Source organism: Heliangelus exortis, chromosome 1 (genome assembly GCF_036169615.1).
Source record: "Heliangelus exortis chromosome 1, bHelExo1.hap1, whole genome shotgun sequence".
In the NCBI taxonomy this organism is placed as follows: Eukaryota; Metazoa; Chordata; class Aves; order Apodiformes; family Trochilidae; genus Heliangelus; species Heliangelus exortis.
This window is the reverse complement of record NC_092422.1, coordinates 185,418,870-185,445,897: the sequence shown is the minus strand read 5'-3', so window position 1 is coordinate 185,445,897 and position 27,028 is coordinate 185,418,870. Positions and strand designations below refer to the sequence as shown.

The following is a 27,028-nucleotide window of genomic DNA, read 5'->3' as shown; positions in this document are numbered from 1 at the left end:
GCATTAAAATCTTTATAAGAGCCTGACAAGTCAGGTAACTGATGCTGCTGCTGCCATCTACACAAGTGGTGGAACCCAGGGGTGTACATACTGAGGAGAGTTTTCAGCTGCCTGAAAAAGAGTGACTTACTGACTACAAGGACACCCAGATTAAGTCCATTTTGCCCAATTACCAAAATAGTCTGACTAAGCCTGACAGACAATTCACCTTGGCTGTTTCAGTAACTTACAAAATGTAAAGAATTAGAGTACTTAAATATAGGCACAAGCCAGGTGATAAAAAACTTAAATTCCTATCCCTCCAAATTTAAAAGCCAATTCTGATGAGACAGAACCGGTTCCAAACTCCTCTCTCCTGTGCCTGCTGTAACTTTTCTCACAAACCTCTGCCCACTTCTAATCACCTAAAAAATGAAACTACATTACTTCTGTCTGACACAGGTACATTGGGAAGCTGAAAGGAGTTCATGTTCAACTACACAACTGTGAAAACTAAGTAAACTACTGAAGAGATGCAGACTTTCCAGGTAGATTTAGGAGGACTAACAGTTTTGATCTTGCCAATGGAATATACTGTGCAATCTGCCTCCTAACACAAAGATCAGTCACTTTAAGAAATGCATTACTTATAACTAAAAAAACCTCATCTGCTGTAGGAGACTGAAGCTTATAGAGCAGAAGCACAAGCTTACTGAAAGAATCAACTTGAGAAATAAAATTCTGATAAAATACTCTATAATGCTTTCCAGATGAGACTTAGCTCATCACTCCTTTTTCAGATCTTTTTAAATACTTGAATTTCTCAAACTGATTCATGTGCTACAAAATGGGTTCTCAAAAACAACTGAAGAATTTCATGTGTGCCTCATTTCAGTGTTCAATTTAAAATTAACAAAGCAATACCCAAGTTTCCTAGGAATAAAGAAGGCTGAGATACTCAAATCAGGCTGGATAAATCTAGAGTTCCTACTTATATATCAGAAAGAGACTCACCTCCCACCTGAGACTACACAACAACTGGCAGCTCAGGACAACAGGGAACACAGTAGCACTGAACTTATGCAACGTAGGAACACAAAACTATGTTTAAAATTTAATTGAAATATACTGCAACAGCACACAATAAATTAAGATTCACAAAGACCTCAACAAGAGAGTATTAATAACCTGCACAAAAGATAACAAGTGGTGCAATCATTTAGTATCTTTTCCAAAGGTACACAGAAGCAGAAAACTGAAAGGGAGGTAACCTATACAAGCAAATCAGAGAATTACAAGCACACACAAAAAAACGTCCACAGATGAGGGCTGAAAACCACAAAATTCACAACTCTGATTCAAAAAGGTCCTGTTATATCCCTGCAGGATGGATGAGCACCCTGACAGTGTGACTATGACTACTAGACTCCCATACTCCCTCCTAGAAATCTTTGATACTAAGTAATCAAAACCTTGCAAATGTAGCAGATCACCAATGACAGAATAACCAGGCAGACCAAGGGAAAAATAATGAAATAATGGGGGATAATAGAATCAATAGCTAGAGAAGCAAGATACTGACATAAATATTTGAAGAAACAGCCTGGCAAGTCTGAGTGTACACCTGTATATACTATTTATAAACACTACACCCTTTATGTTAGCAGAAATACAGGGGAAGCAAGCCTCAGATTTTGGCTGCTTGGCAGAACACAAGTGATGAAATGCTACAAAAACTATCTGAAAAACTGAGAGAAGACAAAGCAAAAGAAGATACCAGAACTAAACCTCCAGCAAAGTAAAATATGGATTAGAAGGCAGACTACAAAAATACAGCATTTGAATGCTACAATATAGTTTGGCTTCTTTCAACTACTATGTTCTAAGGGTTGGACTTGATGATCTCAGAGGTCCTTTCCAACCCAGCTGAATCTATGATTTTCTGATTCTCCTTCACTTACAGAAAAATTTGAAATTATCATCTCAGAACAAATGAGCACAGGATTGATTAAACTATGGATATTGACTGTATCACCAAGTATCACCATGATAACACCAAGTTACTCCATTCTTTCTAATGAAGTTATGATTAAGTCAAGGGAGAAGCATCCCTGACCATGCAGGAGGGGTTGGAACTAAATGATCTTTAAGGTCCCTTCCAACCCAAATCATTTTATGATTCTGTTTCAGTTTACCAACTGAAAAAACATTAGTGAATGTATTTCATAGAATTTTCATATTCCATGGCAGTAAATGTTTTCTTAACCAGCACTGCAAATGTTCTTGAGGCAACATTTCAGTTCTGCACACCCTTGTGGATAACAGACACCTGAAATTCATCAATAAATGTAATACTGTCCCATGCCAATGCTTATATAGCCAAAGAAAACAAAAGCATGTTTTTGATCAAAAAGATGACAGTATAACTTACACTTCAACTCATCATAATTGTTCAAAAAGCTGTGACTAAAATAGCTTAAGTGTGTTCCACACAACATCTAAATTCACAAGTAGGGAGTTAAACAGGCAGCTGCAAGCTAAAGCTGGTATAATGAAAACAGCATTGAGTTTCTTCATAAATTGTTGCACAGAATCTATATGGGCTTTACATAAGAACCCCATTACCCAGATGGCAATATAACAAAGTCAGAATTTTTTTTCCCCCTGAACTTAAAAATCTGAAATTTAAATAACTTAAATGCAAAAGTGATGTATATTCTATAGCAAGTCAATAAATAGCAGAGGTGATGTTTAATCAGTAGCTGTTGTTAAAGTATACAGCCATTTCTCTCTTGAAAGCTAAAACAACAAAAAAATATAAAATCTGCCTGCCATTTTGCCACATAATGGCTTTCAAGAGTATACAGCTGAGATAAGTATGAAGGAGGGGTAAAGATCAAATTAGCCACTACATTTAGCACCATTAAAGTCTCCTTTAACAATGGATTTAGAACCTCAGACTACAAATGGAACTAATTAACTGTGCCTTACACAGATGTTACGTATAACATTGTTCTAACATATTCAAGCATTTCAGTTTTATGAAGAAATTCAGACAGATAAACTACAGTTCAGATGCCCAGACAGCAGCAGCTAAATCGTTTTAACCCTCCAAAACTCAGGGTTAACCTTCAGCTAAAGAAACAAATCCAAAGAACCCTAACACACACATATGCAAACACTTCCCCTCCCCCATTTAAACCAAATTTGTCTTGGTTAATAGGCCTCTTATCTTTAATATTGCAGAACTACCTTGCTAAAGACTTCCTTTGCTTCCAGTCTTATGCATCATCTACACAGCACAGCTAATAGTAATTATATTCTAAAAAACAACCCACTCACAGTTGTTTGAAACCATAATATGACTTTAGAAAGTAAAATGTATAACCTCTTACCTGAGCATGAAAATTTGACATAGTCGTTGTCTCTATATCTTTCTTTCCCAAAATCTCCATTTTCACTGGTGAATTGGGAAAATTAAATGAAAAGTAGTCTAAAAAGTCAGGTAAATAAGTAGCTGCCCCATGAACAATACCCATTACATAGTAAGCTGCACAGTTTTCATTTTCACTAAAAACCAGACCCACAAACTCTTCTGCAAATCTCTCCATCTCCACAGGAGATAAGTGGGAGAGTTCATTACTGTAGGCATGGATAACTGATGCACCTCCGTTAGGCTGGTGCTCAATATGAATCAGCTGTTTGAACTCCAATGTGTCCAACCTTTTGAGTTTATTTTGAACCCGTGGCTCCTTTAACGAGACAAATGGAAACTCACTGTTCTCTGGTATCTTGGACTCACAGTCCTTCTTGGGATCCATATTTTTCCCACAGAAATCCTTAAGATGATCATCTATGATGCCTTTGGCTTCCTGATCCTCAATATCAGAAACCAGTCCTGAGCAGATGGTCTGAATGGATTTGCTGTACATTTTTGGACGCTTCCTCTTCTCGTTCTCTTTATGTTTCTTTTTCTTTTTCTTCTTAACTTTTTTAATCTGTAGCTCTTCTGCATTGTTTTTTGGTTTCTCCTTGCCACCTGTTGAGAGGAAAAAAGATCTCTTAAGTGTCTTCATATACAATGTATGTATCTGAAGATCAGGATTCAAAGTTAACAAAACCCCAATTGTGACAGACAAAGGCCTCAGACCAATACTGATGGTCACAATGTGCATCTTACTGAGAATGAGTAGTGATGTGTTTACATTATGACAAATAAGATGGGGGAGGAGGAGAGGTAATCACAAAAAAAACCCAAAAAAGTTTTCCAAAGCTGCTTTCATAATGTATTACAATCCTTAAACGTACCCTTTAATGGGTCATCAGCAATTACTACGTTAGAAAAATCAGAGACATTATGTGACAGCTGTGAACAAATGTTGCCAAAAAAGAACAAGCTGTCCACAAGATGACACTGCCAGAACAATCTTTGTTAGCTGGCTTTACACACTTGGTCTTTCAGAATAATAACAAAACCAAAAACCAACCAACCTAACACAAGATTCCCAAATCAGCCATCAAAACCAAACCCTCCCAAATCAGAAACCAGTTTCAAGTTTACATAATATGCAAGTTGAAATGAAATACAAAGGCTTAAAGCCAAAAAGTCTAGCTTTGTCATTTAGGTATAAGGCATTCAATTGATTCCCAAGGTAAACAAACATACTCCCTTGTTTTAAAGTGTTTTTCTCCAAGTGCTTTTCAAGGTTTTTTTTTGAAAGCAATAAATGTGGTAGCCAGAAAGCCTTCTGCCACTACACTGCCCTGAAGTTTAGAGGTTGAAATCATCTCACAATAAATCAAATTACTGGTCATGTCACAGCAAAAAATTATATTCGTAACAAGGAATTCAAGATCAGCAGGTTCCAACACAAAAGTTTAGTCTTCCAATTAAATACATGATTTATAAGTAATTCCAAACAAGAATTAGGTAGTCTCTACTACTACTATGCTTTAGTAGGCTATTTTCAGCTTGGAATTGCCAGCCCAAGTGATTCACAAGAGTCCCTTTGAAAAAAAAAAAAATAAAATACAGTATCACAACTGTTAGTGCACAGAATCACGTTCCTGCTGATAATTAAGAGGGTATGGAAGGTGCAGAGATACTGAAAAGGAGAACAAGCAATTAAGACAGTTGCCTCCTGAGGTTTGTGAAAGCAGCTACCTCCGGGATTTCTGAAGAGAAGGCAGGAGAGCTCATTATCCCTCTAGCTTCTATTTTCTCATCTGGTGGAGGGAGGAAGTGCTCCAAGGTCACTGCTTTCTTACTTAGCCCAAACAAGGAAGTGGACTTTAGGATTCCTGAACCTAGCCCATGCAGTTAAGAGCTACGAGGACTCCTTCACTCTAAATCAGGTTTAGCACAGCATACTCAAAGAGTGTGATTTCACTTTTAGCTGAGTTCAGCTGCCAAAGGGCACAGACTTCTCATGGAAATCTGTCCTTTCGTTAGGAGAAATGTAATACGAAACCAGTAGGGACCTCTGCAACAGGACTGCTCCTCAATTCAAACCTTAAAATATGAACTACAAAACAGGTAACTTTTTCCCTCCTCCTGACTGGGATTCACAACTGGAAAGCATACATGAGTACAGAGGTATTTCAAACACTTAAAAATGCTTTAAACTCACCATGTTAAAATTGTTTCACTCTAAACAAGAAAATTAATTGCTATACTGACATTTATCATAAAGAAGTCAAACATTTCCAAATACTTTATTAGTTTGAATACAGAAAATATGGAATTAACTCTAAAAGCTGCAGGAAGGTGAGGTGGGGAAGCAGGAGTTACCTGTCAGCCCACTCCACTTTTTCTCAAATGGAGTTCAGATTTTTGCCAAGATCACTCAGATCTGGGACTTCAAGCATAGCAGAAAAAGGATGAAAATTTATATTTATTGGAGTACAACCAGCAGTAGTATAACTAGAAACAAAATAAACAACTTAAGAAACTACTTGCTTTGGCAAGAATCATTTTGCTCTCTCATACTTAAGCTTGTCTATAATGAGCAAAGAAAACCTTAAGACAACTTAAGTATTTATATGTTCTTACTGAACATCCAGCTATTAAATTACGTCCCATTACTAGAAGTTGAAAAGTGAACTACTTATATAGAAGATGGGTATGAATGTGGATCTATGCAAAACTACCTAAAAAAATAGTTGAACTCTGCTTCTTCAGTACAAGACAGATTATGTTTTTACCTGCCAAACTACCCCTTTTTCCCTGCCTTTGATTATATTTTCTGAGAAGTTTTACAAACAATCAATTGCATTCCACACCTCCTGTAGTATATGGTGGCTGGATTTTTAATCCATCACTTAATCTATCTCAGATGCAGCTATGGAAAAAAAAAAACCAACAACAAAAAACCAAAACCAACCCACACTATTAAAAATCAAACCACCCCACCCCTACAGTATGCCATTTACACATATATCAAGTATTAAAGTTTATCAGTACATGCTTTCCCAGATCATGAGAAGTAAGAAAAATGTTTCTCACAATTTGGAATGAAATACATAAATACTTGTTAGCAGCCTCACATCTCTGAGCACAGCTCTCTTCCACACAAATATTTTGGATCTCTGAATACTAAAAAAGATAGATCTGAGGCCATTTTTAATTCTGAAACACCAGGAAACCAAGAGAGCAACAACCATTGAAGAAAAAAAAAAAAATTTAAGAAAAAAAAAAAAGGGGGGGTGGGGACAGGGGGGAGGAGAAACCAACACCCAGATCTGTGATGAGAAGTAGCAGAGATAACTGCTACTTGTACTGGGAAGAGAGAAAAATCAAGATGTTGAGTCTCCTTCTTTAAGGGTCGAAGCTACTGATGCCACTAGAGAGAAAAAGAGCTTTAAAACACAAGTCAGAGAGGACAGGATTCCAAATGGGATTTTTTTAAAAACATTATTAAAGCCTTTTTTTAAAAAATCCATACCAACAAGAGTAAGATTTAGTTTTCAAAAAGAACTTCACACAGAAACTGAAAGATAACATGATGTCAAAAGCTCATTAGTTGTTTTGAACTTTATTCAAATTCACACAAGTTTATGCTACTGCACACCCAACACAAAATCTGTCAAGAACATCATTTCTAAACTGGAAGCTAATGATGTACTTAGAAAAAGTATTTCTTAGATGCTTCATACACTATTTCATAGAGAACACTATATTTATATTGAAATGTTAAAATTAATGTTGAAAGACTATAAAAATGTCAGATTCACAATTATTTGTTTGGCCTTCAAATGTGAATATATAATGCAGCTGAGCAGTCTAAGATCTCAGCACCACACATGAGCCCAACTCCCAACTCTCCTCTGCCAGTGCTCCTGGCACACCATCCTACACCAACTCCAGTGCTGACTGATGCTTATCTCATGGCACAGTAAACTGACTTACCTTAATGGTTCAGCAGAAATCTGTTCACTTTGCTGCTAGATTAGCAAATGTAATTGGTTCACAGCATTGCCAGAGAGGAGTATGGAGACCACTGACAGCAGGCAATGGGCAGTAGCAGAACCCACCCCTCATGAGTGGCAGCAAACAACATCATCTTCTGAGCTACACCGCCTACCACCACACCTTCACCCCTCCACCCTGAGCACTGAAAGAATTTATAAGGATTACAAATCCTTGTTAAAAAAAAATTAAAAAAAAATCCCCCCACCTTAGCACACATATTACACAGGACTAAGTTCCTAGTAAACCAAAAAAGAAAGATTCCTAACCCAAAAGCTTGAAAGTTTAAATTTAAACTTACATGATTTCTCTGCTTGCTTTTTAAAGACAACATTCTAGTTCACTTAACTGTGAAATGGAACAGACTACAATGTCTTCCCTCTGTCCTTCACTACAGCAGCATCACTTCACACTCATTGTGAAGTGCCTCTTCCCCATGCTTTGACATCAACATATGCCCAACTTCAGAATGCTTGCATTCAATTATTTTAGCATGCAGCCACAGTTTTCCTGAGGAATACAAATACAAAATGGAAAACTGATTTCTAGAAGTCATAGTTTCTCAGCAAAGCTTGAATAGAATTCCACAGAACAAGGAGGCAGAACATTTCTAGCCTAAGGCTTCTGCTCTGCTCCATTTCAAAGATCTGCTCTGAAGCAGGTGTTTGAAGCTGCTCAGAAATTGCAGACTTCAATAGCAAAAGGATTATAGTTGGATGAAATACCAGGACTGCTATCAGCAATGCCCAATAAGGTGCTTTCATCTTATTCTCCTTTTGCACTAGCTGTAGAGACAAGCAGAATTATGTTCATTCAGTCACTCCCCTGCTGCATATATCAAAATAATTGAAAGTAAAATGTTCAGCTTCCAAAAACAATTATGCCACTTTGACACTTGCTAATGACCACCAAAAAAGAACAAACCAAAAAAGAACTGCCCCTAATATCTCTCTAGGGTAGTAACGATGGTGCCTCACAGCAGACATACAGAATTTGGTGAAAATGCAGGGCTAAATAAAGATCCAAACACTGTTAAGACTGAGATATCCACACTAGCTTTGCTTTAAGCAAGATTTAAGCAACAGTGCAATGCTTGATGCAAGCTGACTTATTTCACCTCTCAAGAAATTACTATTTAGGCACACACTCACACCTCAAAACCTTCAAGACAGGTGTTTCAGAGGCTCCTCACCAACAATCACAGTAAAGGTGCAGGCACACGTACAACTGCTGGAACCTAAATTCAGCCAAGACAGCAGCCATTTTGCAGTGCATGGCATCTTCTGTCTCTATGCACCCCAAGATGCATTTAGACAAGCACAGCTACTGAAGCACCTATAAACAAAACAAAAAAACTTTCCAATGCCTATTGAGAAACACAAGACAGAAGTGGGACTCCAAGAATGAAGAGTCATAGGGACAGGTAGTGGGGAGAAAAAACCTTGTTACCCATAAACATTTACTAGAACTTTCCCCTTGATGTGATATTCACAAGCAAACTGAGCTCATGCTTTACTAGAGCGTAAATGACCAAAGAATGGCAAAATTCTAATTTTGTTTCTCCTATTTGGTCAGCAGTACCTGCACAAGTATGGAGTTATAAAACTTGTATTTTTAAAGAAATTAGAAGAATGGAAATCTGTGTTAGTTTTGTTCATGCATGCTCATATTCAGTAACAGCAAGACTAGCTATGAACAACCTTTTACGATCTTCTAGGCAAGTCAGTCCTAATGTACCACAAATACTTCTGCCACTGAATAAATCTACCTGATAGGTAAATCTTTCATGGTAGCTCAGTAAATTTATTTCTTGTGGTGCCACAATATTCCTTTCACTCATAGCATGGCACCTGTTGTTAAGGACAGATTCAGAAGTGCTTAAACTTTATGCAAATAAGTCAATGCTCAGTTATTGATAGACTACACATTGTAATTTAAATAAATGATAGCCAGCCTGAACTCTGGTAATTACAGATTCCTTCCAAGGGCAATTTTATAAAAGAAGAAAATTCAGAAAATTGCCAAAGTTTGTTGTGTTTTGTCCAGAAAATAATTTTTAAATCATTGATCTGAAATTCACCATAAGCAGAGGCTACAAAGCTTCTACTTCATTTAATTGTTTCAACTAGAGCACTGTTCCTCAGCTTTGAGGTCACAGACCCCAAAATTATTAGGAGGGGAACTCTAGAAGATATAAACAAAAACCAAACAACACTGAATTTTTCTTTTACCCAGTTAGTACTGATAGTTAGCAGCAGGAAGGGACAAACATTTTTAGCTGCAACCAGTAATTAAAGTCAGTTTTTACTTCCTCTCTTTAGGAGAGTTCAATCATCAAAATTTAACAGAGCTGAAGGGCACCTGGTGGGAAGCAAGAGCACAGAGGAAAGAACATCACTGCAGAACAGCCTAAACAAGGACCACATTTCATAGATTTTTCAACTGAACAGAAAGACAGAAACCCAGCACCTTACTCCTCATTCTTCAGCACATGAGGAAGGCACAGCAGCATCAGCCAGGTGCAGGTACACTGCCACACTGAGAGCCCAGCCTGACTATTGTCATCAGCTACAAAACACTGAACTCTTCAGTCTGGTCCTTTGTGGACCATCCTCTCCTGCAGTACTGCAGAATATTCTGCTTACCTTTCTCTAGTAAGAGTGAACAGATAAGAAGTAAACTCCAATTTATGTTCATCACTATTCCCATACTCCCACATGGCCAGAGACATAACTCAAGCATTTTCTCACATTCTCACTGCAATTCAAACTAAAGCTACTGACTAATACGTTAGAAATTTATTACTCGGGTTGACTACAGCTCTTAAAGCTGAGTCTTTAAACAGCCAACTCAGAAATCCCAGTTCAAACACAGTAGTGTTCCCTTGGATTTTCAAATGAGTTTAAAGTTTGTAACCACAAACAAACAAAAAATAGTTTAGAACAGAGGCACCCAAGACACCATTCCCCAACCAGTAAATAAAAAAATATGCACCTGTAGAGAGCACAAGTGTTCTTGGAGTCATTGCTACTTACAGTAGCAAAACAAAAAACAAAAAAAAAAGAAAAAAAAACCACACAAAAACACAAAAAAAACTTAGATAAAAGCCATCCAGCACAAGAAAAAACATGAGAAGTCTTTTAGATTGTAAAAACCCCTCATTAGTACCAGCCAGCTAGTTAAGAAGTGAAATAGTTTTATAGGTTTTTTTTTAGCATAATAGATAATTACATATTACACATTTATGTTTATAAATTTTCAATGAATACGTTTGCACATAATAGTTCCATGAGTCAATGAAAAACATTACAAAATAGTTCAAAAGGATTAGAACAACTGTCTTCCTAGGAAGAGTTAAAACATGCTCATGTAATTCTGAACAGCCTTGAAAGGCAGTCACCCTGCAATTAAGGAGAATGAGCAACACCAGCTGCTGACAGGTTGAAAAGCTAATAGACCATGTGCTGAAAACAAACATAACTTCAAGGTGCCTCAGTACACAGCCCAGGAAACAAACCAAACAGCATGAGTACAACTGAGAACTGACAACGATCTTGTCTATTTATAGGCTTGAAAGCTTGACATTAAGCATCAAAAGAATGAAGCTTAAAATACCCCAAATAATTCTATTTTATGTTGTCTCAGCCCTCCTGGAATTTAGATAATCACAACCACACCTTGAGAACAGCTATTCAAGATTTTCAGAAAGTGGTAAGAGCATGATAAAGATGTTCATTTTCCCTTCTATGCATTTTGGCACTACATAAATCAAGGCATTTAATCTTGCAGAAATACACACTAAAAAATTTCTCCTACTGCATTCTTAGAAATTGCTGTGCTCTAACATAACTAATGAGAACAACACAACTTTTTTTTTTTTTTTTTTAAACAAATAACACAAATGGGACTGTTTACAAAAGGTCTACCATTTTTCTTTTTGCAGGACCTCTAGTAACCCTCAGCCATGTCACATTGGTGTGACTTCTTTTTTGTATTAAAACTTTCTATTTCTAAAAGGAAGGTTTTAAGCATGCAGATTCTTTGAAAAACAAGTTTTAAACACTTCAAGTTCCTCAACTTTTAACAACATGCAAGTGCAAAGAACCTCATTTCCAGGAATTGAGCTCTTCTTTCCACACAACAGATTGAGAGAAAAAAGGGCAATTATGTAGCCTTAATCCACAGAGAATATATCTGCAACTGCAAACGGATTGTAACAAAAACTTCCTGTTCCAGATGTGCAAGAAAAACTAGCAGGCTCTCTGAAAAAGCCCAACACATTTCCTTTTTTTTCGTCAGCTCCTGAAACTACTAAAATTCCCCTTCTGTAATGTGGCCAAGTTTTATCATTGCTTTCGACAGCAACCCAAGTTTCAGCAGATGAACAGCTTACATCTAAGCTTTCTTATTCATTACATTACTCCACATCCAGCTCAAAGGACCAAAATCAGGCTTATGGACCAGCTCTTCCTCAAAAGGCACCAGCCTCTCAGGCATGACCTCTTTAATTAATTGCTTTTATCTTAGCTACTTTAACTGTCTAAGGTCAGCCAAGCTACTACCTCAACTCCCCCTCAATGAAAGTAAGTCCAAAGCAGAAGAAAAAATAAAATACAAACAAACCACTAACAATATTTTTAACATAAGAAAAGTATTGCACAGATGAAACAACCTTTTACAACAAGATACAGATCCAATGTCTTGAAAACATCTTTAGAGACCACCACACACACACACACACAGTCTCTTAAAGACACACAAAAAAACCAACCACAAAACCAAAAACCTGAAGAAAAGGAAAGTAGACTAGTTTCAAACCTTTGTTCCTAAGCCCACAAAGTGAACTCTGACCTCAGAATAGGAGGGCTTAGGGCTTAACTTTTGTTCCACAGCAAGAAGCTATCCTTAGATGAAGAGTTAATGTTTGAAATGGTCACAGAGGCACTGACCAGTGATACATACAAGAAGCTGCATCTTAAAGCACTTTTGCCTTTGCTCTCTTGCCCTTAACTCCCAGGATATAAAGCTGGATCAGCAAATGGAATCAGGAAATGTTATTCAAACTCCATAGTACACATCCAGTAAGATTTCTGGGGGCCCACTGCAGACGTGCAGAGCTGCTGTTCTGAAGAGGATACAAATCCACTGCAGGGGATCCATTTGCTGTTGGTAATTGCTCTCCTGACAGACTACCTTCTTTCCCCAAAATAGGAGTCAATTTTGCAGGATACTGGCAAATCAAGCATAGCATCTACAAAACACTTCCTGCCAAATTCTTAAAGAAAACAAAATATGATACTTGACTGATCACGCATCACAGATATGGCACCTTATATACTTGGAGCAATGCTATCTGTGAGAATACCCTGCTACTCAATTAGCTCAGAACAGCAGATGTTCTAACACAGCCCCTGTGCAATGCATTCTTCTGTATTAACTTGAAAATAAAGCACCATTAGAGGCCAAGTATCTTCACTGGGCAGTTTCCACCTTACCTGCTGAATGGCAATAGAAGCAGGACACAGAGTTAAAAAAAAAATAAATAAAAAAATAAAGTTGGTACACAAACAAAAGCTGAAGAATCTCACTGTTGAGACAGTTTAGTGTTGCTCAGTCTCACCAATCAACTTCTGTTCAGGTTTAGTAAAGACAAGCCACACCTGTTCTTCCCACAGGAAAACACCAGCTTACACATTTCTCAGGGTCTAAGCTGTTATCTTGAGATCTGATCAACACAGGTTTTAAGCTATCAGAGTTGCTAGTGCATTATTTGCAGCTGTATGTACAGTCCTGGTCTGAGCTAGGACAGAACCAATCTTTTTTTCAAACTGTGGCAAGCGTAATATCTGATGTAGTAATTACACAGTTCTATGTCTGATTTTTAATGTGTTGAAGAGAATGTTTTGCTTTGGGGTTTCAGTTTTTGTTAGTAAATGAAATCCTGCAGCAGATGCAGTACCAGTAAGATACACGAGGAATTTCTCCTAGCTTCAAAAGCCACATCTAAAACTAACAGATCAAAAAAATTAGTATTTGGTCTACTAAAATAAGCAACATCCTCCCAGAAAAACTGATGCAACTTGCCCTAGTTAAGCAAACAGTGAAGTGGATCAATAACTGATTTAACTGCCATTTGCAAAGAACTGTGATCAGCAGCACAAAATCCAGCTGGAGGACAGTCCCTACTGGAATAACCCAGCCATTGATATCTGGGTGCCAGTGCCCATGAAATCTTCATTAATGACTGGAATCAGGGGGCAGTGCACCTTCAGCAAGCATGCAGGTGATACAAAACTGGAAGGACTGACTGGGGAACCAGAGGGGTTTCCTGCCTGCCTGTGAGAGGGACCTTGAGAGACTGCAGAAATGGACTAATGGAATCATGAAGCTCAGCTGACTCACAAAGTAACAGTGGGATGTCCAAAGCCCTGCACCTAAGAGGAATAACCCTATACACCAGCAAAGGCTGAGGACTGCCTGGCTGGACAGCAGCTTGACAGGAGGACTTGTGGGTCCTGGTGAATGGCAGTTTGACCATAAGCTGTCAGTGTGTGTTTGCAGCAAAGCAGGCAGCAGCCTTCTGGACAGAATTAGGAAGAGCAGTGCCAGGAGGTTGAGGGAAATTATTCACTGCTGGGAAGTCTGGCTTCATTCTTCATTCCCTTCCATCAGGTGCTTACACACACCTATGAGATCCACCCTGAGCCTCCCCTTCTCCATGGTGGTCAGTCCCAGCTTTATCAGCCCTAGCTCATAGAAAAGATGCTTCTTTCACCATTGTTGGCTGTATGATGGACTCAATACAGTGAATCTGTATCTGTCATATACAGGGGAGCCCAGAGCTGGACACAAAACTCCAGATGCTGTCCTAGCAGTGCTCAGTGAAGAAGGAAGACTTTCCTTGAGCTGCTGGCAATGCCCTTTCTAGGGCAGCCCAGGATACTGTTGGCCTTTTTTTTTTTTGCCATGAAGGTGCACTGCTGGCTCCCAGTCAGCTTGTTGTCTGCCAGAGCACTAAGGTCATTCTCAACAAAGCTGCTTTGCTGCTGGTCAGCCCCTCTTTATGTATCAGTGCTTGGGGTTATTATTAGCCAAATGCAGAGCTATTCTCAGAGATATCCAGCAATGGAACCTTTTCAGAAAACAACACTTTTTTACCTGAAGAGTGGTCCAATAGTAATACTGATTGTCCAGACAGATTGTGGAGTCTCCACCTTTGGAGATGGAGTCTGACAGTCCTGACAAACCTGCTCTAGTCCACCCTACTGAGCACTGGCATTCAGCTAGGCCCCCTCTAACATCAGCTAATGTACAATTCTAAAAATCAGTGGATGCATAAGTAAATGTGAAATCACAATATTAATTACATTTTGTTACAGTAAATTAAGTTGAAGAAATTAGCCAAAACTTGACTATGTGTTGAACAGAATTTTTTTAGTATTTGAAAAAGTTCCTGAATTTTAACTCTTAGTTATTCAGGTTTTAAAATATAATGTTAGATATAAAATGTGGCATGGATTAATTTTTCTTCTCCTCAATACATAAAATGATAATAACCACCTTCAGTGACTGCAGAGATTATGTATCAATTACTCCTTGAAGTACCAGTATTTACTACTTCTGTATAAACAAGACTGTGGTGACAGCCACAGTTTTAATCTCCGGTATGAACACAGTTGACTAAAATACTAACAAACATTTAGAGTTAAGCTTTAATTTGCAACCCTCATACCAACTATTAGGGAAAATGGATTAAGCTAAATGCACAGTATTACAACTCAGCATCATATCCAGTCACGAATACTTTAAAGCACTAAAATGAACCTACCTTTCTGCAATAATTTGACCTCTCCATTTTCTTTCTTGATTTCATTCATTATTTTGTGCTTCTTCTTCTCTTTTTGCTTCTTTTCCCTTTCTTTAATTTTGTCTTTGATTTGAGCTGAAATGCAAATATTTTACAGTTAAGTAGGAATGATAAACTAATGGTCACATGCTCGTTTCATATTACTTTCATATGAGCTCTATTCAGAGGATAAAAGATGTTACAAGGAAACACCACTACTTTTAATATAAAAAGCTAATATTTATCTGTTGCATTAATCCAACAAGCTTATTTTACCCAGATATGTTTTCTTTCTGTTAGAACTGTATGCAACAATTCAGTATGTTAACTGTTTACAGGTAACATTTTTGCTTACTCCTGCTACCTCATTTTCAATCTGCAATTGGCTCTTCTTGACATTCAAGCTACATGCATTAGACAAGAAGTGGGGAAAAAAACCATAGGGTTTGTAATTGCATGGATGCAAATATACTTTAGAAACCTTAGGTAACTATTTCCACATAGCCTAAACTTAAAGGCTTTTGCAAATGGCTTGGAGTGACAATTTATCAGCTGCAAATTCTTTCACATCAAGTTCATGTGCTACTCTCGTGTATTAATAGCAGTAAAATGTAATTTATAAAGTCACATGAAATGTGCTCTATTTGCACTACAGATATAATGCACTGGTGCCTCCCTTTCCTACCCACAGTCTGCAACAGCTTACCTGAGCAGTCTTATTATTCATCTAGTTTCCTGTCAAGTCACTCTAGGTTTTGGGTAGCTGTCATACAAAAGCAGAGCCTTTAGGTGTGCTTTCTACAGGAACTACACTCAGAAGAATTCACTGATTTCAAGGAGTCAACATTTTAAGCCAAACTCAGATTTATTTTGAGGCCAAGCATTTAGAGAAGTCAGATTTAACTAGACTTAGATGCACTGCAGCCAGCACTTCATGTCTTGTTTCTTGGCCTGAAGCCAAGTACCTGTTCCAAGAATTTACTGGGCTTTTTAACCACCACAGGGAAAAAGGAAATCTGATTTCAAGCTTCTACATAATGTTATGCTTCAGAATGCTTTCTCAATAAAACAGCTCAGAAACAGTCCTGATGTTTTATTTATGGTACTCGCATTATAAACCCCATGTGGAAGCAAAAAGAAATCCAATTACTTTCGCTCAAGCATTCACATAAAATAGAAGCAGCAGGTATCTTCACTACTAACAAATTAGAAACATTCCTCAGAACCAAATCAAAGACTGCTTCAATTCTAGGAGGCAATATAGTGTCCCATGACCAAATTATTTATTAAGTGTTAAACAAAAGACACAAAGGGTCCACAGTAATCCACATAAATTAATACTGTAACAATGACTCCACAGCATTTTTATCTTTCCTTTGAGGAGTGTCCAGTAAGGCTACAAAACTGGAACCCTAGAAGTTGTTAGGGTGAAGAACGTATTTTGTGAAAAGGCTAAGAAAATAAAAACTGAGATAGATGGCAACTGATACATCACTGCTGCCTACCCACAGATTAACAGTAAGGAAAGAAGAGAAACTATGCAGGCACAAAAATCAAGGAATAAGCTGTGCTTAAAACTGTGTGGGAGTCCTTTAAGCAACTGAAACAATCACATTCAAGAACAGCCTTCTAATGGTACAATGAGAAGGGATGACAAAGCAAATTAATCTGTACAGCAGAACACAGAATCCAAACAAGTTTTACTAAGCAACACAAGCCTATACCTTCTAGAAATAGGTTAAGCAGACATCAATCTTCCTCTCCAGCCTGCTTCTCTCCCCAAAGAAACCCCTAAATAGTAAATCCCCTGCAATTTAAGAGTGTAAAGTAGGAAATAAAACCATGTAACAGGAATTTAAGAAACACTCTGAAAGCAATTGCTCAGCAAGCAGGCCCTAGGCTTGATTTGTAACCTGCCCTGAATGTTAACTATAATTATCATGGGAAGACCTAGATTTTACTTCAACATTAGCATCCTGTTAAGAGGCACACTTGACTTCTGCTATCACTTACAAATCAAAGAAAGCTTGAAAAGCATTTACAAATGCTGAGCCTTCTTGAAAGAGGACAAGAGAAGACAAAGAATCCTTTATTGCAGGCTCATGAATAGTATCCCACGCAAATCAATCTTCCAGTTTTGTCAGAAGCAACACATAAGTATGGACAGAGAACATGCCAAAACCTTCTTGAAGAGCCTCTAGTTTATTTTTACATTGAGAAAGCAATTAGCAGAGTCTATGGTGAGATGTTCCAGACAAAAGAAACAATAGAAGTGTTCTGTGACCTCCTTTAGCAAACAGCCACTGGCAAATCATACTTGAAGCTATTGCAAAGACCATATAAATGGATGCAAAGAAGGTCTGAAATAAATTAAATTTAATTATTTCCCTATTAGAAATCACAGTAGAACAAAACCAGTGTACAAGCTAAGGCAAGTAAAGAACAGTTGAGAATCCCAGTTTAAATGCAGAAATTCTCACGTTCCCCCCTCAAAGCCCACAGAAAAGATAAGCAATAGATAAAATGTGCCTTAAAAAGCATGAATATTGACATAGGGAAAAAACATAATAAAAAGAAAATGTATGTCAAAATGAGAGTCATTCCATGGATTAACAGTTAGATCTTAATTCTCAATTCAAATGGCTTAATCTTCTAAGTAAAAATAAGAATTTTCTAGTCTGGATGGCAGAACTCAAGTCTCAAACAAAATTCTGCAGATTATTTTCAGTGATATGTATTCCATTTCACAGCTCTCAATGGGATGCAGAGATTAAAAATCAACCAAATCATTTTAAGATTGAATTTTCTACAAAAATTTACTGCAATTTAGCAATGTTGGTTCTGCTAAGTCAGCAAATTTAGAAGTATCCAATAGCCACTAGAGTCCATAAACATGATTAAAATATACCTATGGCACAGATGTCTAATAAGGAAGGGCAAGGCAAGTGCAATTCTCCAAGTTCAGTCTCCATACCAACTGCTGTCACCATATGAAAATGCTCACTAACATTCAGACTATAGAGCTCTTTGGGACTTTCCAAAATGCCACAAATCAGTATTTCTCAGTGTCGTATCTAATACAAGGTACCAATCCCCTCCAGCCAAATGTCATTTCAGACTAAATCTCATTTTCTCAAATGAGAAACATGAAAATTCTTTACCAAAATCCTGCTTTAACAAAAATGCTTACAGCATTAAGCAATTTACAATCTACAAATCACAAAATAAAACACCAGTGAGATGGGCAAGGGAACACAAGACAAAACCTATTCTTTTGAACAAGTTAAGAAGACATCCAAAACCCTAAGCAACCCACTAGCTTTCACCCTGGCCAGAACACAGCTGTATGGCTGATGTCTCTGATTCCAGCTATTTCAGCTCAGCCCAATGCTTACTACTGCTGCAGAGCTTCCAGGCCACATTCAACATGCAAAGAGGTCAGCAGTCCTCAAAACATTATCTTAATGTTCATTTGATGAATTTGAAAGACTAGCTCCAAAGAGCTGATGATATATTTAGGTCTCTTCACATTAATCTGTATCTTTTGCTGTGTTTTTAGCAACTACATTAGGGACAATTGTGACCAACATACAGTAGTTGTTACATACAAACTTTTCATACGTGCAACTATTACTGTAGCACAGAATCCCTTAGGAATATTTTCACATCATTCCTGATTGCACTACATGCTTCATGCAAAAACACAGACTTTCTATTCATTTATGTACCTTTAACTACATGAAAACTGAAATCCAAAAAGTTTAGAACCCAGTATCTTTTGAAGAAGTTTTTTTCCTACTTTTTCACTTCTGTTTTAAAAGATTTTGTCAGATAAACACTCAGAAAATAACTGGTCATGGACTAAATAAAGTTTGTAAATACTCCCTTAAAAAGGTTAAAAAAAATAAATAAATTCCAATCACCACAGGAAGATGATATGGAAGATCTAGTAAGGGTTAGGTTCACTCCTTAGCTTTCAAGCTCTGCAGCCTGAAAAAAAAGTCTATTATTATATAATACTATATAGAATTATCTTTTATTCTACTATGTAAGCCAACGTCACGTGTAAACTTTAAACTGCAGAGTTCTGTAGAAATTAAGTAACCCTGTTTGGAGGAAATGCACTGCCTAAAGAATTAAGATATTTCTAGATGCCCTGCTCAAGTTCAGAAGTTCCACCGTACTTTCTGCCAGTGAATGAAATGCAGCAAAAGTGATATATTTAAAAAAAAAAAAAAAAAAAAAAAAGTGCTATACACAGACAGAATTCTAGTATGATGAAGTGTTTCACCTCACCTTCCTAAGCAATATCTAAGGAATGTATTCACTTTACAGTGAATCCACACAATTTAGCAAATTAATTCAGAGTGATAGGCATACTTCCTTCTCAAATTCAAGACCTACTTTTTCTGGATGTTGGGTACACACATAAAAGAAATAAAAGACATACCATGGCAAGATAAACAGTTGTTTACAAGTAAAGGCTATAGAAAGAGTATTTTGTTTTTTAAGCAGGTAGATACTTTCCCATAATGCTGTTATTTCCCAATTAGAAGATAAAGGAACACTAAATTAGAGTACACAATTCAGATTTCAAAAATTTAACCTGATCTTTGCCTTGAAAGCTTTCTACAGACAAAAAGCTAAATCAAGTGTATAGAGATTGCCAAGGGGGAAACAGTCGATAGTGGATTATGTGCAGCATGGTCACTGCCACATTCTGAAATTTGCACCTTGAAGCCAATGGAGATTTCAAGTCCATTTCAGCACTGAAAGAGGAGAGTTTTACAATCCCCTCCGATGCCAAAAGCTGCAGCTGCTTTGCATCAGCTTTCCAGATGGTAACCCACATTAGTAGTCAGTCACAGACTATGGTCAAAGTATTCAGCCTCTCTCTCCTTTTGATTTAAGGACTGTCAGTGCACACCAGGCAAAATATTTATAAACTACTGCTAACAGACACTACTGTACTGTTGTTACCACCAGCTACAGTAACCAAAGGGAAGGGGGAAGAAGAGATGAGTGCAAGGACATCAGTCACTATTCTTACCATTTGTACTTTCCCCCCTTTATACAAATACCCATAAAAAGAAACCCTCAAGAAGCCATGTTTATCTGATTATGCAGATAACTGAAGTACGTTTAACACCACTATGTTAACGGTTTTGACACCTGCACTTTAAGTCATACAAGGCAGGCATTCTGACTTAATGAACATGAAAAAAAACCAAATTCTAATTCTGAGACACCAAAAAAAAAAAAAAATTAAATCAAGATAGCTTTCTCATTCCAACAGCCAGGAATATTTGGCTAACATCCCTTTCAGTAACTGACATTTCAAATCCAAGAAATGACTAAAGAAATCCCCTTACCAGGCAAGAACATTTCCCCAAGCCCTCCAGTGAATGGGAAGATAAATCCCTTTCAGAATCAAAACACTTCCAAGAAATTTAAATCTAATCTTTGCAATTACTCTAATCTTTGCATTTCTAAGGGAGACCTTCTACATGCATAACTGAATGATCCAAGTCTAAGCCCAAGCACTGGGGAGTTGCATCAGAAATTGGTAACTGAGAGCATGACAGCTGCAAACAAGGCTTCTAATGAGAGGTTTCATATCTGATGTTTCAGTCTACTGATCTCACTTCAACTGAAAAATATATTTTTTCTAAAACCAGAGTAAGTTTCTGCTGCATAAATTGCACAGAACTGGATTCTAGGGTACAGGAGGGGCTTTGATTTTTCTCCAACTTAGCAAATGAAATTTTGCTTTGTCAAGCAAAGCTTCATGACTATTTCATAGAGGCAGAAAGAAGACAGGTACCCTAAGGAAAAAGGTACACTCATCAAAATTCATTCCAACATCAGATGCTTACATTAATCTCACCATCAGCTCTCAAACCTAAACTGCATATACATCTCCAACACATGAAGAAACTTGAAAACTCTCTCTTCCTCTTGTATACCACAATTAAAACCCTAAACACTTTCTAGATATTGCTGATTACACTCAGGTATCTAAATAGAAATATATTTAAAAATTCAGAAGAGTGATCAAGAGGCCTCACAAGCACGAAAATGACGACTGAATTTAAGGAGCTCAGCAGGGAGGTGGGGTAGTGAGTCAAGCAGAAGAAAAAAAAAAAAATCCTTGAAAGCTTAAAATGGACAAGTGTCATGCAGCCCAAAGCAAAGTTATCAGAAGAATCACTACTAAATGGCGACCTGAAATCTTATTGATCCTTCAAAGACAGCTGGAGAAATTAAAAAAAAAACAACACACAGACTACAAGTAAAAACAAGACCTACAGTACCACATTCAGCTTTCATGCTCATAAAAGGAGCCTCCATCTGCACTTAAATATTTCGGTCTCGTTTTGTGATTGTTTGCACACTAAGGTATCGGGAAATGGATCACTGAAGGAAAAAAAATATGGAGAAAGGGAAACTACACAGAAAGAGTAAAAAAAGAATAGAAAAAATGGTTCATGCATTGGTATCACATATTACAGCAAGCCTTTGTCTGATGAGGATGGGAGGGGCTGACCTGAGCTTTGCACTATTAAGAAAACAATTTCAACTATGAACTGCTAGAGCAGAGTATCAGCTCAATGACTAACTAAACCAGTATAGTCATAACTTGGAACAGAAATCCTACCTGTCAGATTCACACCATATTTTAAAACAAATATAGGTACACAACTTTTAATTCCACTTTCAGAATGTACTTGACAAGTGAAATTTAAGCGTGTTTTAACCATCCTAAACCTCCTATCTGCAGAACAAATCATGCATATGACAAAATGATCTTCCAGGTTCTCTACATGCTAGATGATAATCTCTGAAGAGCTCACTCAACTCCACTCGTTTAACAGAAGCTGGTTATGACTCAACAGGTTAAAGGTCTAACAAACTAAAACAGCAGAGAAATCTCTAAATACAGACTTGTTTAAGGAAGAGAATACCGAATTTTAAAGCAATTTTAACACATTAGCCATCTATAAGGAAGCTTAACACCTTCCTATTGCTTCCCAGAACCAGGCTCTCCTACTAGTAGTAACTACTGCAAGCAAAGGACAAACATCAGCTCCTATCATCAGCTTTTTGTAAAAAAAAAAAAAAAAAAAAAGTGAAAAAACTACTTCTCAGGGTCAATAACCCTTATCATCACCACAATATTTAATCTAGATTTAGGAAAATGCTACTGGCACTATTCAAAAAATCCTCTGATGACAGTTTTCCAAGTCCAGATCTCAACATTCATTCACCCCACATCACTACACACCCCGATTCCCTGTATTATATCATCTGCACCAGTCCCAGAAATCCCACAAGACAAATTTTGCCATTCCACCCCGACCACCCAATTTTCACTCTTCGTTTCTTCAAGTACTAAGGTTTGTGCAGGCCCTCCCTTTCTCTCACCAGAGTAAGCTTTTTCTCCCAGCGTAAAAACTGCTACGTGTAGCAGAGTATGCACACAGCTCACCAATTAGAAACAGAATTCCCAGCTCATAGACACTGGCACCTTTAGTAGTACAAAGTTCCATTGGGAATTCCACTCCCATCTGTCTACCCATCTTCAGACGCAAGAATAACGACAGAGCTTTTCCATTTTCAGAACCTCAAAACAATCAAGGAAATCTCACTCATTCCACTTGCTCATCTTTTGATAATTGTGCCTCTCTCAAAGACTTCTACACCTCTAGTCTCCCCATCTGCAGATTTTTCTGGTAGGTGCAACACTGATAGATGTATCAGTTCGGAATGCTATGAGAGAAAAAAAAAAAAAAAATCAATACTGTCAATTCCACATTGTTGCTCATTTTCCATAGCACCAAAAGCAAAGCGGTTGTCTAAGTGTAGATTCCAGAAAAAGGAGATTGGCACTTGCCTGCATTAGCTTGATTTTTAAGATGTATTACCAGCTGCACACATGGCAGCTCCTATACACTCATCTTATTACACCTAAAGAGACAAATTTTAATCCTACCTTCCCCTATATTGTCTGTGTGTGCAAGTTTCTGCTTTTATTACACAAAATCCTCTAAGTTTACCCCAATTTCATATCTGTAGGCTGCCCAATTTTTTCACTCCTTCTAGCCTACCCTTCCTTTAGCCTTCCTTGACTTTCCTTCAGCACCCACATACATCTTTTGCCCCTTAACAAGATCAGAACCACCTCCTCCTCACACAGCTTTTGAATGTTATCTCCCCCCCCATCAGTATCTCATATTCACCCATTCCACATTTATTCATCACTGCTGCAGCAAGAATCCCTACAATATCTTCTTCTAGGCTGTGCCACAGTCAGAGCAACCCAGATGCTCAAATCCTACCTATTCCACCCTCCCACTCTAATATATCTAATATATCATTCTTAGTTTTCCACTTGAAATTTTGCATGCCCCCCCCAGTCACTCTTTCCTCCCTGTATCATAACTGTATTTCTCATTTCCACCGTGAACAGTAAATTATTCACAGGATTAACAGCACAAACCTGTTCCTTAATCTATAGTCAAATACAGAACCACTTTAAATAGGCTGGCTGCCATCAGAAGATGACTCTGTTTATCCCTCTTTCTTACAGCCTTCTCTGCAAAAATACACGAATATAAATGTCTTTAATTTATACAGGAAAACGTGCCACAAAATTTTTGCTTTAGAAATCAGTTTCTCTTAATAGAAATCTGGAGACCTAGATGTCATACAGACAGCATTTGCCTTAGAAAATGCTATTTCTTGTCTGTACTTAGGTTTTCAATAAATACAAGTAAAAAGGTCTGTTCTGAGCAAAGAGCAATAAAAAAGACAAGTACTTGTGCCTCTCATATAAATTCTGGGAAAATCTCTTTTCCACATACAAGGTGCAGAACCTCCTCTTTGAAGATGAATAACTGCTTCCAGTAGAGTTCTATTTCACACTTCTTTTACCAGTGTGCAAACGAACCCATTTCATCATATTACTACAATATTGTTCTCAGACATTAACTTGACTGTATAACACAGGTAGGACACTATGACAATCTGAGTGAAAATTGTTATCATTTCCATAGCTTTGCTAGAAAGGTGCATTTCTTAGTGGCTACCCCTGAAGACAAGATAGCTTCAGCAACATCAAATGTACACCGAGTATCATTTCTTAAAACTCTTCCTAAGCTAATCTTTTGGACAGAAACAAGGAAAAAAGGCTAAAATTAAATACTTGAAAGCACTGAAATTGCATACTTCAGGCCCACCTGTACACCAGCAATTGAGACTCCAAGAAAAAAAGATACATGCAACATGCTGAACCAAAAAGAACAATTGCAAACAAACAAAAAAAAAAACCAACAAAAAACCCACACTCAAAGGCAAGTGAATCAGAGTCTACGGTATCAGTGGAAAATTAACTAAGGCAGCCAGATAACATAATAAGTTGACAAAAAGGTACATTGATATTAGTTACTCTTCTCTACAAGCTTGGCTCATCCTTTAAGTGCAGGTACAGATCACAATCAAAGTAACCTAAGCCTAGGTAGCAGCTAGAATTTATCTTTCCTTTGAAAGAAAGTAAACATGCTTAAACTAGATAGTGGAGTGAAAGATCCAAGTTCTTTGTATTTCAGTGTAAATGCAAAAGCATTCAAATCCACTTCAAGGTCCCCAGAGACTGGGAAAAGCATATCCTGAAAATAAAAGCATATATTCTAGTACTGTCTTATACTTCCTAAGCATCTATTGTTGATTACAGTCTGCAAGACTCTAAGCAATAAAACCATTTTTGTCCAGCCCCATTAATAAATTGACCCAGCACTCCTCTTTCTCCTCAAAGCCTCAAGCATTTCTTGGAGATTTTAGGTCAGTGATCTTCAGGAAATAAAGCAAACCTGAAGCAGCAACTGAAATTTCAAAAGTTTAAGTATCTAGATTTTAACTGAATGCTCTGTTGCTCTCAATGACTTAGCCTGTAAAGTTAATACTAGAATAAACGAGACAGGTCAGAATTTAATTTTAAAACCGGGATTTATCTTTTAATACGTGGTCTTCTCCGTCCCCCCTGCCACCCCCTAGCAATAAAAAAATTCATTTTTGTTCGCAGATCTCTAGTAAATTACTAGACACCCTTATTTCCCTAATAGGTAAGAAAACCTAAGGCCTCTGGCAGCTTCTGGCTGACGCCATCGCTAATTCCACACCCCCTTTTTTGACAGGATTGACGGCAGACTAAACCGCCACTGCCTTTTCCACAAACTTACACAACGCCAGCGATCTCCTACCCGCTCGAGCCCGCAGCCTCCAGCCGGGCTGTGCCGGGCTCCGGAGGGGGTAAGCAGGTGAGGCCCCCGAGAAGCGGCGCTGCCCCGGGGCCCGAGCGCTGAGGCGGGGCGGGGGCCGGCTGCCGTCCTAACGGCTCGACCCGAGCATCACAACCATTTCCTGCTCCTTCACGGCAGCTACAGCAGCTCTGGGCACTTTCACGTAGAGCACCATACCGACCCTCCCCAGCTGGGCCTCGCTGCCCCTTCCAGATCTCCTCCAGCCTTCACCAACCCTCCTCCCAGCCCTCCCTTCCCGCTCCTCAGCCTCCCTGAGGCTGCGGGCAGCAAGCGATCCTCCACGGGCCGCGAACAGCCACAGCTCCCGCCCCTCACCTTTCGGTAACAGCAGCTTCACCTCTCCGTTCTCCTCCCGGCCGGCCGCACTCAAGCCCCCGCCGCCATCTCCCACCACTGCGACCACGGGCAGGGTCCCATGCTTCTTCCTCTCCTTGTCCCGCTTTTCCTTTGGCCTCTTCGGCTTGGCGCTCCCGCCACCAGCGCCGGCGGCCCCGCCGCTACCGCAGCCTCCCGCTTCGACAGACAGGGCCAGGCGGTGCCGGTGGTGGCGGTGCTGGTGCTGTTGGTAGGAAGGGGATGGGGAGGCGGACGACGGCAGCAAAACGGCGGGCGACAGCAGCTTCCGTGGCAGTTGAGAAGGAAAAGCGAAGCCCCCAGTGCTCCCGGAGGGGCCGGAAGGGAGAGCGGAGAAGCCCCACGCCGCGGGGTTGCTGTAGCTCGGCACGACCGCAGGCAGCGGCAGGGACTGCTTGCCGCTCCCGCCGTTGCCGCCACCACCGCCCCCTTCACCGTTGACGCGCTTCGTGCCCTTCAAGCTCCTCTCATCGGCTCCCTTCATCTTCTTGGCGGCTGGCTGGGACCCACGGGAAACCTTCGCGTCCGGAGCTGGCCTGGCGCCGAAAGGCTCCTGCTCAGGCGACGCCGCGCCACGAACAGGATTCGGCGGCTCCGCCATTTTGAGCTCCTGCTTCTATTTACTCTCGGCTCGCCTCAACCGACAGAACCGGGAGGGGTGGGGGGGACCCTCGCCTCGTCCAATGGCCAAGCGCAGCGCCGGAGAGACAGCGGCATCAGCCAATCGCAGGGTGCGGAGGGGGCGGGTTCTCAGGGGATTGGGGGCGGCGGGCTCGGCTGAGTGCGCAGTCGGAGAGCGGGGGCGAGTGTACGGGTGGGGGGGAGGGGGCGGCTGCTGCTGCTGTCAGGGCGGGCGCAGCTGCCGGGGGCCAGGAGCGGAGGCGGCACTCAGCTGGACGCGGGGCCGAGAGCGGGAAGAGCGCTCGGGTAGATGTGTGGCCGGCCTTTGGCCTGGTCCGCAGCCCCGGCGGGGGTGGTGGGCAGCGCCCTTCGTGCTGGGGCAAGCAGTCTCCCCGAGCGATGGCGGACGGGACGGGGCCTGAGGGGCCGCGTCCCGGGGAT

General features: G+C 39.3%; 1 protein-coding gene across 2 annotated transcripts in view; it reads right to left on the bottom strand.

Moving 5' to 3' along the window:
* RSBN1L (round spermatid basic protein 1 like) overlaps positions 1-26,654 on the bottom strand; it is a 47,156-nt gene extending 20,502 nt beyond the window's left edge. Inside the window, exons 1-4 of one of the 2 annotated variants that reach the window (XM_071733976.1) lie at positions 25,928-26,653; positions 15,276-15,389; positions 3,758-4,018; positions 3,375-3,439 (exon numbers count right to left, since the gene is read on the bottom strand). In XM_071733976.1, the coding sequence (XP_071590077.1) occupies positions 3,375-3,439; positions 3,758-4,018; positions 15,276-15,389; positions 25,928-26,567 (1,080 nt within the window). In that variant the 5' untranslated portion in view covers positions 26,568-26,653. Of the gene's footprint in view, positions 1-3,374; positions 4,019-15,275; positions 15,390-25,927 lie in introns of both variants that reach the window. The other variant, XM_071733975.1, reaches the window with a different exon arrangement.
* Positions 26,655-27,028: the final 374 nt, after the last annotated feature.